The sequence below is a fragment of the Epinephelus fuscoguttatus genome, linkage group LG19 (genome assembly GCF_011397635.1).
Source record: "Epinephelus fuscoguttatus linkage group LG19, E.fuscoguttatus.final_Chr_v1".
Taxonomy (NCBI): Eukaryota; Metazoa; Chordata; class Actinopteri; order Perciformes; family Serranidae; genus Epinephelus; species Epinephelus fuscoguttatus.
Window position 1 is genome coordinate 3,781,072 of NC_064770.1, and position 19,356 is coordinate 3,800,427.

A 19,356-nucleotide genomic window follows, 5' to 3' on the forward strand; every position below is an offset into this window, starting at 1 on the left:
ACTTACCAAAGGGTGCACTACTGAATACTGACCATGCAGGGTGCCCAAACTTTTGCATCAGGCCTTTTCCTCTTTTGTTATTTTGAAACTCAACACAATTGAAATTTAAAAGCAATCTTGCTTAAAATATTGAATAAATGTGTCATTTTTTAACTTTTTACCTTTTCAAGATCAATTAATCTTCTACTTACTTAACCATTTACAGTAAATGGCATTTTGATGATGGGTGCCCAAGCTTTTGCATGCCACTGTGTATAGGGAGAACAACTGAATGTAAATACATTAAATGGATGATGTAGAAAAAATGCACACCATAAATACTGTCAAAAACAGGGTCTGATGTTATGGAAGTCTTCCAGAGCAATAGTTAATGAGTGTTTATATTTGTTAGTGTTTCTCATGTAATTTTACTTACATGATTATTTCACTGTTATAAAACATGATTTGATGAGTAAGTTTTTGATTTGTAAGTGCCTGTTGTAATGTGTTTTTGGGGGGCCCTGTAGTTTGGGAGTTAAGAAACAGATCATTAATCCCAACATTCCCAGTTTAAAAACATAGCATCTCTCACTTCCTCATTTCCTGTTATCTCTTTGCTGTTTGTGAGAAAGGTATAACAATGAATGCCCCTCAAAAATACTTGTGTATGTGTCTATGAAGTACATTTCAAATTCTTTTTGTACACAAGGTAATTTTTAACCTTTTCCATGTGCTCTCTATCCCAGGAGCCGATCCTCAACGTGACTGACCTGAAAGAAATCCATTCAGAGATCAAGTTCAGAGTCCCGGAGCCAATTATCTTCACTAACAGCCATGATGGTGTGGACACGGTGAGTCTACGGTAGTATTGCACGGTATACTGGTACCAGTGGTAGACCGCAGTACTAAAACTCCACGGTACATATGATACCATAATGTACAGTAGTACCGTAGTATGACGGTACCTCACAGTACCACTACTGTGGGATAAGTTCAAAGTCCAGTCGCAAGAGGGTGAGTGTCCATGCGCCATCCAATAACTAATGTCACTGCAGCAGCATATTGAGTGCCAGGTGGCCAGCGCGCGCTGAGCTATTGAGTATCTTTAAGCAGTGAAAGTTATTATTTATTTCTTTTTACTTGTAGGCTAGATTTGTGAGCATTTTTCTCGCGTTTGCGACTAAAAATAGTCTTGTGCGAGCAAAAGAAATCATTCAGGAGCACGCTGTGTGAGTACGGATTTCAACCAGCAGCAGAACGGAAAGGCGAATCCTGCCGGTTGTGGGTTGAACGGGGGTCACAGACAGGAATACGGCAGTCAAATACGGCGGCCATAGTGCTCTGCAGCGCAAGACAACGGCTTACCAGCGACCGAGAAGCCCGGCTCCAGGGCCAATAATTTCCTCTTCGTTGGTGTCATGACTGCCCAGTAGTACCTGAACAGCCAAGCCGTGGCGGCACACAGGTATGTGACGTGTCAGAGGAGAAACGAGCCGCTCACATTTCTCTCTTTGTGGCAGGTAACGGTCCACAAACCTCACCACAATCAAGGGACTGTTCTTTACTTGTCAGGGGAGGAGGGTTGCTGGTTGATTTTTATTTTATTTATTTATTTTATTTCAATCCTCCCTGTGTTAATCACTTATTGATGCTGTTTTTGAAGTATGAATAAGTCAGTAAGTAATTTATTCCATTGAAATATCAGTGATGTATTATAGAAAAGTGATTCATCTCTTTATAAATGACAAAAGGCACACCTGCCTAATTTTTGTTGTGGTATCGTGATACTACTCAGAACCATGATACTTTCACTGGTATCGTACCGTGGGTCCCAATTTTGATACCGTGACAACACTAGTATACAGTATGTTCTATCAGGTGTGGGTTAGTCATCATGCATCATTCAGACAAGTCATGGATGGAGTGACCTAGTTGGTAGAGAGGGTTAAATGAAAAGATGCTATTGGTTGCATCATGGCATTGGTTGCCAAATTGGGGGGTGTTGGGAGTCTACTGGGTATTATAAAAAGCAGGGATACTTGTAAATCTATAACAATTCTATGTGTCACCATGGGGACACCAAAATGTTCTGATCCATGCACTAGTGCTATGTTTTACATGGCAGCACCATTTCTTGGGCCTGACCTCCTAATAGATATCCAGTTAACAGGGTTTCTATGCAAGTATGGAAAGTATGGAAAAGTATGGAAATAAATTTGATCAATTTCCAGGTATTAAAAAGTATGGAAAATAAAAAATAAAGTATGGAAAAATATTTATGTTTCCAGACTATTAGCTACCACTGTTCTAAAATACTGTTATCTAAAATAGAAAATTAGGTATTTCCAAAAATAATTTAACTGACAGATGCCCTTAACGATTCATAATAAATCCTATTTTTGTCACGCTACATGATGGAACTGCATTGAGGAAGGGGAGAATAAAAATAAAACAGCTGTCGCAGGTAAAGCAACTCTAGTCGCAGGATGTGTGTCACTGCTCGCCTGCCTTTCTCTCTCCCGCGGTCCGTCACTCCACTGTCTCCGCTCTGATACTCGCTCTCCCCCAGTCGGCCTGTACTACAATGCACGTTTAACATAGCCAGGCTTTCTTTAGGTGAGCTGGCTTCACAGAGCCTAACAGCGCCCATCCAGGATAACCAGTACTACAAAGCTGGTTATCAACTCGCTCTGTCATCTCTGTGTTTTCCAGCAATGAGCGTGTTCATGTGAAAGAGGCGGAGTTGACAAAGCAGCAAAAAGCACGCACATCCATGAACAAAATTGTGCAGATGCTGAGCTCAAAAATGTGTAAAGCTGAGCAGGTAAAGAAAAGGCTCGCACACTGCAGGGCTCCTCTTCAGAAAGAGGCAGAGTTGTTAATTAGGAGCGACATCATCATCATGAACTCATACTCATGCTGTCTCTGTTTCAGTGACAGCAAAACACTTATTTTCAACTAAGTAACAACAGCCTGTAATCATAGGCTACAACAGAATAAAATAAGACAGATAAAACAGATAAGAAATCCTTGTCAATAATTTTGCAAACATCAGCTTGTCTGATTTAACAGATGTAGAGACTAGAAATATTAATAATAATAATAATAATTTACAAATATTAAAAGTAGGCTAATGCACATTTAAGAATTATTATGACTTAAGTACAGAATATATTTCGCTATTTAGTTTGATGACAGGATGAAATCATTCTTAATATCACATACTGTAATAGAACTTTAAAATAATTCCAGACTGTTTCTGCTACCGAACCAAAGAGTGTAAAAGTAGTTAATGACTGATGAGGTCTATCTGATCGAAATGATGCATTTATAATCACGGGAGCTAATTAACAATGTGGGTTATTTCTTTAGTTTTTATTCCAGTTATCAGGTGTCTCAAGTTATTCTGAGCTGCAGAGTATAAAATCATCCACACTGTCAGCTGTCACTCTGAGGATAAAATAAAGTTTACACCATTAAAATGCAGCTAAAATCATCATTAGGATATGTGTTTAGTGTGGTTATAAAGCATCTCTCTGTTTGTTAGAAACTGTTTTAAAACCAGAGTGGAAATAGAAAACTTGGAACAATAAAATATTAATACTGACCTATTGACATATAGCCTATATTGCTTTTTTTTTTTTTTTTTTTTAAACATTGTCACTTTGTTAAGCAAACTGGGGACTTTTGCTCATGACATTCTCTGGCCTTTTTAGCTTGGTTAATGCATATTTTAGATATTTAGCTAACTGTGGCCAAAATTGTTTACAGAAACACAAAGTTCTTCATATATCTAGCCTCCTAAATTTGCTCCCGAAGTGCACCAGATTGATGTATTTTAACTTTAAAATAGTGGAACTTTTCTTCCGGGGGGGCATGCCCCCGGACCCCCCTAGAAGTTCAGAGGCTCTCTCTTTTTTCACCATACCTGTGTTTGTATCACTGCATTATGGTACTTGGCTACAATCAGCTATTAAGAATGATTAAATATGATGTGAAATATGATCCACTGATATATTTACTCAGATGTCGCATATTCTCTGAAAAAAAAACAACAACCAAGAAGTCTGGAAATTTGGGTATGGAAAGGTATGGAATTCAGAAATTGCAAATGTGTAGGAACCCTGAATTAAAGTATCAAATTGGCTTTCTGAAATAATTAATAATTATTCATAATAATTATTCATCATGTTAAATAATGTGACTTAATTTACATTAAATCACCTCACGGGGCACCATTCCTGAAAAAGGAAAAATGATAGCCAGTTCATGATATCAGTCACATAAAGTTCAGTAAACTATCAATTTGGAATTTTGATAAATAATTAAATTAATGGCCATATCCAAAATTAAAAGTAAAGCCAGAAGGATTTTGTAGTTCTTGACAAAGCAGAGGTTGTTTATTCATTCACTCTTGTGCAATACTGAACAGACAGCGGGTATAATTCCCAAAATATAATTATTCATAAAGGAGGCAAAGCAAAACACATATTCTAACTAACTAAACTAAGCACAAAGAGTAAGGAAATTTGTGTTTGGTAGATTATTTCTTTGTTTTAACAATGTTTCTTGGCAATAAATCTTATACCGTTTGAAAGCCTGTTTATTTCCCTTTTTAAATGGTGCCACATTTGTGAGGAACATGCATTTGTGGGATAAGCAGCAGAGCTGAGTATGTGGGTTGCACCCATAAAAATTTGCCAAATCTTCCCTGCCAAATAGCTTGTTTTTTTTTTTTTTTGCTGTTTATACTTGTTTGGTGTTATTTGGTAAATTGGATGATTGAAGTCTGAAGAAACAAGACATATTAGCAATTTACCAATTTATTTATTTAACAAACAGGAGCCTCAGTAGCGTGTGGAAGAACCATACACTGCCACAACAACCTGGCACTTCATTCTCATGCTGGTCACCAGCCTGGTCACACACTGCTGCATTCTTCAACCAGCATGATCAGCATGATCCCACAAGCTGATCCCACAAGTGTTCAGTGGGGTTGAGGTCAGGACTCAAGAGCCATTCCATCCTCTCCACTCCCAAATTGTGGAGGTAGTCTCTGATAATTGTGATCTAATTGGCTAATTGTGATCTTCTTACACCCTCTCTACCCTAAACTGAATGAAAATGTAAATGAGTAGACATACAAATCACATGCTTAAAATAACAATGTGTTAATGTAAAAGCAATAGTTAAAATTATTAAATCAGTTTAACCTACAGTAGGTTAAGTAAAGAGGCGAGCTAGCCTAAACCATGACAATATGTTTTCTAGATTTAGATTTCATTTTTAGATTTAGTCTCCAAAAGTAGATCAAGAGCCAGAGCCTTCAGCTATCAGGCTCCTCTCCTGTGGAATCATCTTCCTGTTGTGGTCCGGGAGGCAGCAGACACCATCTCCACATTTAAGACTAGACTTAAGACTTTCCTCTTTGATAAAGCTTATAGTTAGGGCTGGCTCAGGCTTGCCTTGTACCAGCCCCTAGTTAGGCTGACTTAGGCCTAGTCTGCCGGAGGACCCCCTATAATACACCAGGCACCTTCTCTCTCTCTCTCTCTTCATGGGTGAGGTTACCTTTGTTAAAGTCGCCAAGGACAATAACTAAGGATTCCGCTCCACACACAGTAGCCTATCTGAGGGGTATTCCAGAAAGCGGGTTATGTGAAAACTCAGAGTATGTTAACCCTGAGATGAGGGAAACTCTGAGTTACCCGTTCCAGAAAGAGAGGTAACTGAAACTCTGAGTCAGGTAACTGAAACTCTGAGTCAGTCACCATGGTAACAGACTCTGTGAACATAACCTGCTCGCTGATAGGTTTTCTTCAATAAACCCTGAGTTTTTCTCTGTCTCCTCCCTCTTACACGCTGTTTCATTTCCTCATTCATTCAGTCCGTGTCAAAGCTTGTATCGAAGCGCATTAATTAGCGGCGATTTACCGTCTGTCACAGTCTAAATCCTGCTGGATATTAGTTTGTTACTCAGGACTGTCTTAAGTTACTGAATTTATGCACATCAGTCATTTCTTTGGACATCGGTTTTTGTCTTTACATTCAAATATTACACAGCGAGAATTCATCCTCAGCTCAGAATCAAACCTCTGTCCTTTTTATATTTATTATTTTTTATAACACTGTGCACAAGGATTAGACTGTCAGTCTGTTAAAGCAGCTCCGAAATGTTTATTGCACATAATGTGTAGGTCTAATTATTTAAATTTTAAAAATCGGTATGAAGCGTTAGACATGTAGTATCAATGACTAATGATCTCTATCACTGATGTCACTGGTCGCACTGATGGAACATAATTCCTATAGCCTAATATTGGGGATTATATGTTAATATTTCTGAGTGAGCAATGGTGCAGCATTTCAGTGTCTTTAAATTTACTACATTTGTAGCTGAAATAAAGTCACTGAATGCTGTTGAGTCAAGATACAAATAGATGTGAAACATTTTAAAATCTACTGTATTTTAACCTCAACGTCTTTTTAAGTGCAAATCACCAAACATTATTACTGGGTCAGACTGTGAGTTTACAGTCATTTCTTTATGTCTTTGATCTATAGCTTAGCCTATATGTTTTAAATCTTACTATTTTTCAGTTGCTGCCTCCTGTGTTTTTCCCCATCAGATTAAATCTTCATTAAGGAAATGTAAGTCTGATAAATGAATGAATGTGATATGTGCTGCAAAGGATCTGGATAAGTGCAGAGGATGTTTAGTTGCATGCAAGACTCTGTCTGTGAAAAGCATTAGCAAACTAAACACTTAGCTTTGGCAAAGCCAACTTACCAGTGACCTAACTGCAAACAATCACAACAATGACTCTATAAACAGTATTAAATCACAGTCAAAAAGTTAAACAGTCTTACTAAGCCTGTACAGCTGTAATAATGCTATGCCCAGTTGTTACGTTACCAATTCTTGAATGGATGGAAGAAAGATTTGTGGTGTGTAGGGGTGACCCCGAATATTTGATGATTCGGTGATTCGATTCGGAGAAGTCTGATTCGACTGCCAGTCTCGTCCGTCGAATCATCGCAAAATGTGGTTATGAAACAAGACCATACCATTCTGACTATATGGGGGTGCTCACTGCTGCTGAACATCTTGATTTGACATGGAATGTATTTGTTTTCTAGTAATTCATGATATATAGCCTATTTTGATACAAACATCAGCCTAATTTCTGTTAATAAAAAACTGAAAATGACATGTGCGTTTAATCACTAGGCATAATCATTACTACGCATGAATAAATCACCCAGTTGCTCGATCCAAATAAGCTGAGGTAAGTGAGTGCGCTGCAGGACCATCAGAGCAGCATCGAGGCCTACAGTGATTTACAGTGGCGGAGTGCATAAACAAACACTTTGGAGGAGGTGTGTGCTCTCAAATCCAACTTTTTTGAAGGATTATTCGTTTACCTGAAGTGTCTTGAAACAAATTTCACTGCTGATTGTTTTCTTTCTTGACTGATTTTTTATTTGGCTACTTTTTGTCCTTGAGAGTGGTGACGCACGGTCCGTGTGGATTAACTTGTATGAACCTGAGTTGATTAATAAAGTACGTTGAAGTCAGAAAGAAGGAAAACTGTTTCTAAACCTTTTGATGATGTTTTTGGATGTTTATTTGTGAATGAAATGGCAAGTTCTGACGAGTCAGAAACGACTCCTATTAAAGACATGCATGAGGCTGCAGCGTGTCTGCGCTCATCTAGAGCATCAATCCTTGATGAAGTAAAAGGAATAAAGATAAAATGATAACCCTTATACTTTTATTATTATTATCTTATTATGCCAACTGAAGAATTAAATTTGTTTATTTGGGTGTTTTAGCTCTTTTCTCTGGAGCGGAAACTGATGCAAATGAGCTCATTAATCATTGAGGGGGAAAACAACATGATTCGACGATTAGTCGGCTCAAGGAAAAATCTGTCAAATCAGATTCGACTATGAAAATTCTTAGTCGGGGACACCCCCTAGTGGTGTGCTGCTTTCGTTATCTGGCAGAGGAAGGCTGGAAAGAGCTGTGGTTCCAGGTGCAGTCTTTGTTGTGTTCCTCATTCCAAATGTGCAGATCTGAGGACGCTGGTCGCTTGGGGTCTTTGCAGAGTTAGACGCTGGGGTGCTAACTCAACTTGGTTCTCCTTGTTGCTGGAAAGTTAGTTGCAAACCTTGTGTTTACACACTAATTTCTCTGGTACCAGGTTCTGGCCCTGTTGTGGGCATGCAGGTCATGGTCCAGGAGAAAGAGAACAAAAGTCTGTAGAGCAATTGTCCTCCCTATAGTCGTTCTGGGGCAAGGGCCTCTGAGCTGGTCAGAGCCCAGGAGGAAGAGGTCTGGGCAGGTCAAGGGTCCAGGAGCAAGAGAGAGCCTGTCTGGGTTGGCCAAGGCCCAGGAGGAATGAGGACAGACTGTGGGTTCATCCCAATACCATATCTTGCATCCACTTTTCCCTCACTTGCATCTCTCTCCTGCATCTTAGCTCCGCCCTTGTAGGACACACAGGGGAGAGATGCGAGGATGAGACGTGTGGAGAGAAGAAACAGAGGAAATACGACTTTAGAGAAATGAGACGTCTTTTCCTCCGAAGCATCACCTGAAGCGACGTCAGTTTGTGTGGATGGCGGCAGCTGATTACAGCTGAATCAGCTGTAATGGAGGCTTTATCAACAGCTATAGAAAGTTTTAATGGAGTTTGTGTCTGCACACACATAATGTTATATATACATGATAAATATACAAATACACTTATCAGTAACAGAGCAGCAGTGTTTTCTCTCTGTCTAACAATCACCTGCACATGAAAAACAACCTGCGTTATAATATGTACTGTGTCCTGCTCAGAATCACACAATGTGTATTTGATGTATTCATTATTTGCCTCTGTATTTATTGATATTTTGATTGTGAGTTCATTATTTAATAACCCAGAACGTGATCACGATGTCTTTGAACACTGTAAATAATTTATTAGGTCAGATGTTTCCTGGAAAATTAAAATACTGTAACTCATCAGCCCAACGCTCAGGAATGATACCTCAGCTGTGACTGAATGGAAATGACGATCACTGATGTTAAAGTGTTTCTTGATGACAGACAGACTCTGACAGACAGACTGTCCGACATTGATTGTATCCAAAATTAAAGGTGATGATGAAAATAACAGATCATAAAGAGGAAAAATCTTTCTAATAAATGAAGAAAGTTAGTTTCCTTGTTCAGATTTTTACCTCAAAGGTAAATCAGACAACAAATAAAATATAAAACATGACAGTGATGCACTTGAGTTTAATCTGTTATCTGTCTTCACTCTGTATGAAACTCTAGTAATGTTGTGATGTATCAGGTCAGTCTGTTCTGCAGCGCTGTGCCGTCCAATCAGTAACTGATATCCAATCGGGGTGTGTCGGTTGGTAAAAGACTTATGCGAAGGCTGCACTCGTGTATCCTCGCTTCCTTCTCCTCTGAAAGCCTCCTCTTTCCTTGACTCCTCGACTCCTCCAAGCACATTTAACGAATTGAGACGTCCTACAAGATGGCGAGTCTTGATTGATTTCCAGGTCAAGTGATCGAGGATAGAGGAAGGAGGAGTCGAGGAGGGATACTGGGATGAACACTGTGAGAGAGCATAACTTTTCCTACAATTTCCTGGTGACATTACAGAGTCAGATGACACTGTAAAAGTACTGTCCAGTCTAGTTTGGAGACTGGTCTCTCACTGAGGTCTGAGGTGGGGCATCCTGTGGAGATAAGGGCCAAATGACTTTTCTTTGTTTGAAGAACAAAGATCATGAGGTCTCTCACCATTTCAGATGGCAAGAGGAGAAGCCTTTGCATGTCCAATTTCGATGTTAAAGGGATAGTTCAGGTTTTTGGACATGAAGTTGTGTGAAATGCTGACCATCTGTAGCTCTGATGTGACGGTGTCACTACTGTCAACGAGCCTCCTGCTCTGAGAAATTGCCTGTAGCTTACCGGAGAAAAAGTAGTTCTGAAGATGTACGGGGACACCTTAACCAAAAGGTTTTAAGCTACAAAAAAGTATGCATGTGTTTTGTTAGACTATTTCAATAATTTTAAAACATCCCCGCATTACGTCAGACCTTGCTATCAATTGGGACTATTTTCTGGCCAGTATCACTCCGCCGTGCAGGCCCGCAAGACAGCACACCAACAGAAATCAATAAGACAGTTCATCACCACGCCGTGCAGGTGCGCAGGATAGCAACGGCTAACGAAAACTTCATCAGCTGTTTCCAACAGAGAACCAGTAGGCTATTATTAGTGAGGAAGAAGATGTACTAGCCCTGTATTTACCTACTACTACAGTGCAAACACCGGCTCAGGCTCACGACACACCCTCGTCAGCTGCTGTAGGTAAACAGAGGAATACCAAAATGGTGCGAACAGCTGTGGGAATAAAAACATCGCTGGCTCCCAATTCCATCGGTTTCCTGTTACAGATGTAACCCGTAGGCAACTTTGGCTAACCCACCACCAGAACAAAGCAGACTGGTCGTAATCACATATGAATTCACATTTCTATGTGATTGATTACTCATGTTATGGATTTAGCAGTTCGCTTAATATAATAAACTAAATGCCGACGGTAAAACAAGGCCGCGTATAATGTGCTCTCCACATCACAACAGGCTATTAGTTCAATCAAACATTTTGTTTTACAGACAGTCAGCTACAGACATTGTTATATAGACTGATATTAGGTAATATATCTCTCTTTGGGCACAGCAGTGCAGAAATTGCGTTTTCTCTGTCCGTCGGGATCTGTGGGCAGCTGAAGTGAGCTTGACATACGCGCAGTTGCTTCACCCTCGCTGGCTTGGTAGCGAGGTTCATCCCAGTTGACACAAGCCAAAGTTGCCTACGGGTTACATCTGTAACAGGAAACCGATGGAAGTGGGAGCCGGCGGTGTTTTTAGTCACACAGCTGGGGAAATCACAAGTTCGCACCATTTTGGTATTCCTCTGTTTACCTACAGCAGCTGACGAGGGTGTCGTGAGCCTGAGCCGGTGTTTGCGCTGTAATATAGGGCTAGTACATCTTCTTCCTCACTAATAATAGCCTACTGGTTCTCTGTTGGAAACAGCTGATGAAGTTTTCGTTAGCCGTTGCTATTCTACGCACCTGCACGGCGTGGTGATGAACTGTCTAATTGATTTCTGTTGGCGTGCCCTTTAACAAATGACAAATCATCTGTGGTCCAGTGAATCCCAACAGGGGTTAAAAATTTTTTAATGAAAATTCTGACAGATATAATGAGACAACTATTTTTTCCATCCTCAGAGGATGGAGTTGCTCGGTAGTCACAGAGATGCATCATTTTTTATTAGGTGACCTACTTATTGATCTCAGTAATGTGATAAATGGCAGTCAGTTTCAATAAAATAAATCAATGCAAACAAAAACTGAAAAAATGTATTGAGAGTTGATGGTCTATTGCCACATTGATTGGTTTAAGATGCAAGGTAATGTGGAGAAAATATTCCAAATATAGCTTACACTCATACTGATACTGCTTTTTTTTTTTTTTTTTTTTTTTTTTTTTTTAGTTTGGTCTTTTTAGGTTTCTGCAGTATGTTTTGCTGTGCCCCAATCCACAACAGTACATTGCTTAGCTTCCATTCATCAAAGCCATTTGCAAAGGAGCACACTACATAAAATAAACATAGCAGAACAGGTAGGACCGCCTCGTTTAACTATATATATTTAAATGTGACAGTTACGGCTGAATATGACAATAAAAATAAACAAGTTTGCCAGTTTCACATATCTCCACAATTAAATTTTATTTCCAGTTGTCTGCCTGGAATAATTGTGGTTGTTAGTGCAGCCAGACCTGTAACATGGTATCTGCATTCAAAATGATTAAAGATGGCAACAGCTATAGCCTCAGAATGCTTAGAAGACAAAACCAATTTAATGACAAAAGACTTAGATTTTCTAAAATTTACAAAGGGGACACGATAAAAAATGTTTGAGAATCACGATGTTAAACAGGTATAGGTAGACAGCTGGTTAGGCAGCCATTACAGGCGTCAAGTATTACTCGCAAAATATCTAGTCAGGGAGGTTGCAGGATCCAGGTATCTGGATGATCCAGTAAATATCAAAGATGCACAGTAGGAACACCTACTGGAGCCTATCCCAGCTGACATTGGGTGAGAGGCAGGGCACACCCTGCACAGGTCGCCAGATTATCACAGGGCTGATACACCAAGATAGACAACCATTCCTGCTCACATTCACAGCTACAGACTATTTAGAGTCACCAGTTGGTGCTCACAGACTCGGGCGGACTCCGTGAGGAATATCCATAGCCATTCGGGCTTCCATAGTCGAGCGCACTTCCGCGTTGTAGTTTCCTGTAAAAATGTCAGTGAAAAATCCCCGCGATGTGAAAAATACATGCCAAGCAGTCTTTTGTGTGACACTGGTGCGCGGAGCGGAGTCCGCACGGTCATAAAATCTGAGCTTTGCACGCACAGGGCTTGCGGACGTCTGCTTTTAGTCCGGGTGGACCTCTGCGGAGTCCGCTCCGCGTACGTTACGTCCGAGTATGTTTGGGCCTTTAACCTACATGTCTCTGGACTGTGAGTTCGAACCTGCTTCCCAGGGTTTGAACCAGAAACCCTCTTGCTGTGAGGCAACAATGCTAACCACTGCACCACTCTGTTGGCTATTTTTGATAGTTTGTTTGGAATTATATTTGAATTAAAGGTTTGGTTTATTTTGGCTGGATTGAAGTACATTAATTTAACCACAAGATGGTGCCATAACATTTGAAGCAGACACAGGTGACAATATAGCTGATAGAGTTGATGATTTGATCATGATTGGATTAACCTACAGGATACCCTGGTATGTTTGAAAATGTTTGGAAATGTATAAAAAGCATTCACAGCCAGTGTTCTTGTTTGGCCCCTGATGAACACAGATGTGGAAATGTTGGGCTTTTGATTCAGCACCATGCTGTTGTAGGATCCAGTCTTTTTTTGGAGATTGGTGTTTACATAGCACCTCTGCCTCTGCTGCTACTTTGAACATTCTTGTAATATCTCTCACAAGTCCCCCAACATTATGGAAGCCCCGCAAACTCTTTTAACAAGTCAATTTGATTTGTAAACCCCAATATCACAAGTTTGCCTCAAGGGGCTTTGCAGTATGTACAGCATACGACTCCCACAGTCTCTAGACCCTTGCCCTGAATTAGGAAAAAACATTTATACCTTGCAACAAGTACATTTCAATAAATATTTGAATGTAACATGCCAGTATTACTGCAGTCAAAATGCTGATGTTGAGCTGTTGAGCTCATTAGTTGGATTACAGACAGGCAGTTAACAGTTCACGTGGCACTCAGTATTACCTGACCCCATGCTGAGAAGTGTTGTGTGCAGAAATGGGAAATGTGACAGAGTTATGTGTCCCAGTTATGTAGAGGCTCACAGAGTAATGTGCTCAAAACAGAATGGCTCACTGACTCTCACACAGTTAGCAAAAAAAAAGAGCAGTGTACAGGTTTGTGTTGCATTCAGTGCACCATGACTGCCAGATGAAATGGGAAACTTACAGCAGTCCAATTGTTCAATGTGGTATCCTACTTCAATCACCAACTCTGGTTTAGTTAAAATAAAACCTTATTCATCCAGTTAGATGTCAAAATATGCTGGTTTTATACACGCTGAAATTACTTTTTTATTTAAATGGAGTCTGGTGGGTTTAGCAACAGCAATTTCAGGGCTGTTTTGGGCCACACAAAAAGGATCTTACTCTCTCACACTAAGGTTTCAATAATGTTGTTACACACTTACAATTATAATCTGAGCTTGTCCATGGCAAAAACAAACACTTTTAGTTGGGCTGGGTGATATGTACAAAAAATTTATATCTGTACTTTCAGGATAAATGGCGATACATGATATATATCTCAGTGTTTTCTATGAAATGGGCTACATGTTCAGTTGCAAGTCAGAGCCACATTTGAGATGTCACAAGCACTTTTTATATAAACAGAGTGTGATCAAAATAAAATGCAAAGACAGGTATTTATTCTCCTGTTTGAAAATATATGGCTGCACAACATGGAAATGAAAAATGATATAAAATGAATAGCAGGGTTGTACATTAATTATTTGCATATAGCACTGGGGCTACAGAGGTTTAAAGGTACAGCATGGTATAGAAAACCAGAACATAAGTATAAAAGTATCAAGTCAGCCTAAATCCATTGAAGTTTGACACAATTAAAAATCTTTGTGGGAGGAGATAAAAACGTTTTTTTTTTTTCAGGGCCTTTCAAATGAATCCTGGGCTGGAAAATGATTTAAATCTTTTTATTTATATAGGCTATTTATCTTATTAATGCACAGAGCATCAACAGAGGGGCCGAGAGAAGGAAGGTGTGAGAGACATTTTGTCCTCATTATATACGTCTATATGAAGTGAAATGTTCTGTCGCTACATTTTTAACACATCTGCTGCCTGCATCCAGGCACTGTCTTAATGTCACACAACTACAAATAAGAACGTTGATGCGCTATGATCCACCTCACACACAACCTAGCAAACAAAAGCTCACCTTACACAATCAAGCAGCTCTGTCTCCCACACACGCAGCGCAACTTGTGAGTGAGTGAGTGAGTGGGGCGGAGCTGTGCGGATATTTTGAGAGAAGAGAGATGCACACTGGCACGGCTTTTCAGAAGAACAGCGTTACGTAACGCAACTTCACCCTATATCATCATAAATGTTATTGTCTAAATCTATATCTTGCTTAAAAATATATCGATTTATTGTACATAGTCGTTATGTCACCCAGCCCTAACTTCTAGTGGACATACATTGAGGGTGTGCACTTGCCCCACGTGATTACACTGCAGCCTGTTTTGCTGCTGCAGACTAAAGCAGCAGTTGTATAGTGACAATGTGCTAATTCTCTATGATAACTTGATCATTTTCCAACGAGTTGGACAATTTGTGACCTGACCGTCTGCCATTTTGTTCTATGAAAGGAGTTGTGTGTGCTGACAGCGATATCTCCATATCTGGATTTAGTGACCAACAGGCAGACATTGCCAAAACTGAAATGACATCTTCTGTTTTTGCTGCAGAATACCAAGAAGAGGAAACTAGAAGATGGAGTCACTGATGACAGTAGGCAAGGTAAAAACAAAAGATGAGAATTTCAGAGAAACACTTGTGCTGACGGACTTGTGTTTGATCAAAGTTAAGCAGCAGTGTGAGAACTTGACCCGGCAGCAATATTCCTCTTTGATGAAAAGAAGAGTTTTGGTTGTGTGGACTGTGGATGCTGTTTGGTTCCAGGGGGAACAAAAATGCTGGTGATGCCAGAGGGGATGCTGAAATGTAACACCAAGCTGGTGGACCTGATTGAACGAGTCAAACCAGAGATCAGGACACTGATTGAGAAGTGTAACACAGTAAGTCTCTGAACATACACACACACACACACACACACACACACACACAAAAGGAATCCATCTGTTCACAGTGTACAGATATGTCAGAGTTGAGTCATCTTGTCTCCACACTCTGTCAGGTGAAGACGTGGGTCCAGCTGCTCATCCCCAGAATAGAAGATGGGAACAACTTTGGAGTCTCCATACAGGTCCGTCCTCACTGACTGACATATTTCTGGAACAGACACGAGGCTACAAACGTGGTGGATTAAAAAGAGTGTCCTGTATGGGGATGTCAATGGTTAACTGCCAAGAATATTTTTGACCAGTTACGCATTTTGGTTTCTATGTTAATTCTGCCCTCTCTTACTGCACTGCGCACCACCAGGGTCTGGGTGGAGCTAGCTATCAGTGTCGCTTATTCAGAGATTACTGCTACACTGCACCCTAACTGGCACCTCCTCCTCATGCTGGTCACCAGCCTGGTCACTCACTGCTGTGGATAGCATCCCATTCTTCAACCAGCATTTGTCACAAGTCAGCCAACATGGTTGTGTTGGTCACTCTGACACGAACAGCACGCCCAAGCTGATCCAACAAGTGTTCAATGGAGTTGATGTCAGGACTGCTGGCAGGCCATTCCATCCTCTCCACCCAAATTCTGGAGTTAGTTTCTAATAAACCCCTCTCTGTGCGGGCGAGCATTGTCATCTTGAGGGATAGAGTTCGGTCACAGACTGTGGAGATATGGGATTGCCACTTGTTGCAGAATTTCATCCCAATATCTCTCTGCATTGAGATTGCCACCAATGATGACAAGCCTTGTTTTTCCATTGAGGGAGATGCCGCCCCACACCATCACACTGCCTCCACCAGAGGATGTTACTCTGTTAGTGCAGCAATCAGCAAAGCGTTCTCTGTGTCTTCTCCACACTTTGACCCTATGACCCAACTGCCGTAGGTAGTGTTGTTGTCACGGTATCAAAATTGGGACCCACGGTACAATACCAGTGACTTGCAACTATGTGCAAGTTGCAAGTCATTGCAAGGGGAATCTTTGGTCTAAACTGGCCTTTATGGTTGAGACACACCTGAGATCAATATTATTTAATGAGTTTTTGAGAAAGTAGAAAACCTACCAATACTTAAGCAGCATTCTCACCTTTTAAAAAAGTTGACCAAAAAATGTGACACATCTTTAAAGGGCTAGCATTTTGATAAAAAAAAATACATTTTAACATGAAGATAACAACAGTATATTTTAACACATTGGTGTAGTTTGAGATTTTAAAGGCTTTTAACACATTTTTTTATCAGGGCTCAATAATAAGGATTGCCCGATTGCCCAGGGCAAGTAAAACTCAAGGTCGGACATGTAAACGAACAACTCACTTGCCCAATCGGGCAAGTTGCTAAAAATAGTAAAAGTTAATAACTAATTGATAAAATAAATGTATTTAGAGATAGGGTGAGGAGATCTCTGACCAACTTGCCCGATCGAAGTTGTGAGTTCTTGTCTGGGACAAGGCGGTTTTCTATGGAGCTATATTGGGACAAAATGTTTTGTACTTGAAAAAATAAAATTTGAAACTGAAAATTCAAGTTTTGATCTTGAATTCTGAAAAAAACATCAATGTATTAAAAAAAAATGAGTGTACAAAAAGTTTTTTTTCACTTTCAGATCTTTCTTTTTCAGTTTCAGATCTTTTCTTTGCAGTTTCAGACTTTTGGCCCTGATCTAGCATGGGGATGTGGCATCAGCTGAGAGGGGCGTGAAATCATGACAGACAGCTTTAAGGAGAAGTCCGGTATTTTGCACTTTCTGGGTTGTTTATGATGAAATAGAGTGGCTATGACCAAAATAGTGACAATTGCTCATTTTCTGAGAATTTGGCTGGCCTGGCTTAACACTGCTGCCTATGGCCATGTGTGAACCTGTCCTAAAACCACCCTAAATGTTCGTTTTCAAAGCCATGAACCTCACCGAGTGGTCAGTGGTGTTCGTTGAAGACCTGCTGGAGCCAGCACCCAGGTGAGAAATGTTCCAAATGAGAGGTTGTTTTGTGACAACATGAAATGTTTCTGACGTCTTTAAGCAGTGAATTGGCAAAGCTGGAAATTCTCGTACTCGTCATCCTCCCCTTATCCGGGTCCGGGTCGCGGGGGCAGCAGCCTCAGCAAAGAAGCCCATACAGTCCTCTCCCCAGCCACTTTCGTCAGCTCTTCCGAGGGAACCCCGAGGCGTTCCCAGGCCAGCCGGGCAATGTAATCCCTCCAGCGTGTCCTGGGGCGGCCCCGAGGTCTCCTCCCGGTTGGACAAGGGAGGCGTGCGGGAGGCATCCTTACCAGATGCCCGAACCACCTCAACTGGCTCCTCTCAATGTGGAGGAGCAGCGGCTCTACTCCGAGTCCCTCACTGATGTCCAAGCTCCTCACCCTATCTCTAAGGCTGAGCCCAGGCATCCTGTGGAGGAAACTCACTTCGGCCGCTTGTACTCGCGATCTCGTTCTTTTGGTCACTACCCAGAGCTCGTGACCATAGGTGAGGGTTGGAACGTAGATCGATCGGTAAATCGAGAGCTTTGCTTTCTGGCTAAGCTCCCTTTTCACCACAACGGACCGGTTATGCGCCCGCATCACTGCTGACGCCGCCCCAGTCCGCCTGTCAGTCGCCCGCTCCATCCTACCCCCATGGACCATGGCCTCAGACTTGGAGGTGCTGATTCTCATCTCTGCCGCTTCACACTCGGCTGTGAACCGTCCCAGCGAGAGCTGGAGGTCACTGTTCGATGGAGCTAGGAGGACCACATCATCCACAAAGAGCAGGGACGAGATCCTCCCGTCACCGAACCTGACACCCTCCACCACTCGGCTGCGCCTAGAAATTCTGTCCATGAAAGTTATGAACAGAACCGGTGAGAAAGAGCAGCCCTGGTGGAGTCCAACCCTCACCGGGAACAGATCCGACTTACTGCCGGCCACGCAAACCAGACTCGTGCTCTTTCGGTACAGAGGCTGGATGGCCCTTAGCAAAGGGCCACCAACCCCATACTCCCGTAGCACCCCCCACAGGATGCCCCTGGGGACACGGTCGTAAACCTTCTCCAAATCCACAAAACACATGTGGACTGGCTGGCCAAACTCCCATGCCCCTTCCAGCACCCTTGCGAGGGTAAAGAGCTGGTCCACCGTTCCGTGTCCGGGACGAAAACCACATTGCTCCTCCTCAATCCGAGGTTCAACTATCAACTGGACCCTCTTTTCCAGCACCCTGGCGTAGACCTTACCGGGTAGGCTGAGGAGTGTGATCCCCCTGTAGTTGGAACACACCCTCTGGTCTCCTTTCTTGAAGATGGGGACCACCACCCCAGTCTGCCACTCCAGAGGCACTGCCCCTGATGTCCACGCAATGTTGCAGAGGCATGTTAGCCAAAATGGCCCTACAACATCCAGAGCCTTGAGATATCCAGGGCGAGTCTCGTCCACCCCCGGGGCTCCGCCGTGGCGTAGTTGCTTCACTACCATGGCGACTTCTGCCCCAGAAATTGGACGACCCACCCCCACGACCCCTGGCTCTGTTTCCTCACTGGAATACGTGTTGGTGGGATTGAAGAGCTCCTCAAAGTATTCCTTCCACCGTCCGACAGTGTCGACACTGTCCCCAGTTGACATCAGGAGCTCCCTGCCCCTACTGTAAACAATGTGAGCAGGTTGCCCCCCGACTCCATGGCCTCACCGAACTCCTCCCACGCCTGAGTTTTTGCCTCTGTGACTGCCGCTGCTGCACTCTGCTTGGCCTGCCGGTACCCGTCAGCTGCTTCCGGAGACCCACAAACCAACCATGCCCTGTAGGTCTCCTTCTTCAGCCTGACGGCTCCCCTCACCTCTGGTGTCCACCAGGGGACAAGCCCATGTAGCCGGTTCGGGCTGGG

General features: G+C 42.0%; 1 protein-coding gene across 1 annotated transcript in view; it reads left to right on the top strand.

Annotated features, from left to right (window-relative positions):
* The window catches only part of LOC125878867 (proteasome activator complex subunit 3-like), a 52,776-nt gene that overhangs the window by 8,174 nt on the left and 25,246 nt on the right, over positions 1 to 19,356 (top strand). Inside the window, exons 4-7 of the mRNA XM_049560332.1 lie at positions 726 to 830; positions 15,116 to 15,167; positions 15,330 to 15,445; positions 15,565 to 15,633. Coding sequence (XP_049416289.1) covers positions 726 to 830; positions 15,116 to 15,167; positions 15,330 to 15,445; positions 15,565 to 15,633 — 342 coding nt within the window. The remainder of the gene's footprint in view (positions 1 to 725; positions 831 to 15,115; positions 15,168 to 15,329; positions 15,446 to 15,564; positions 15,634 to 19,356) is intronic.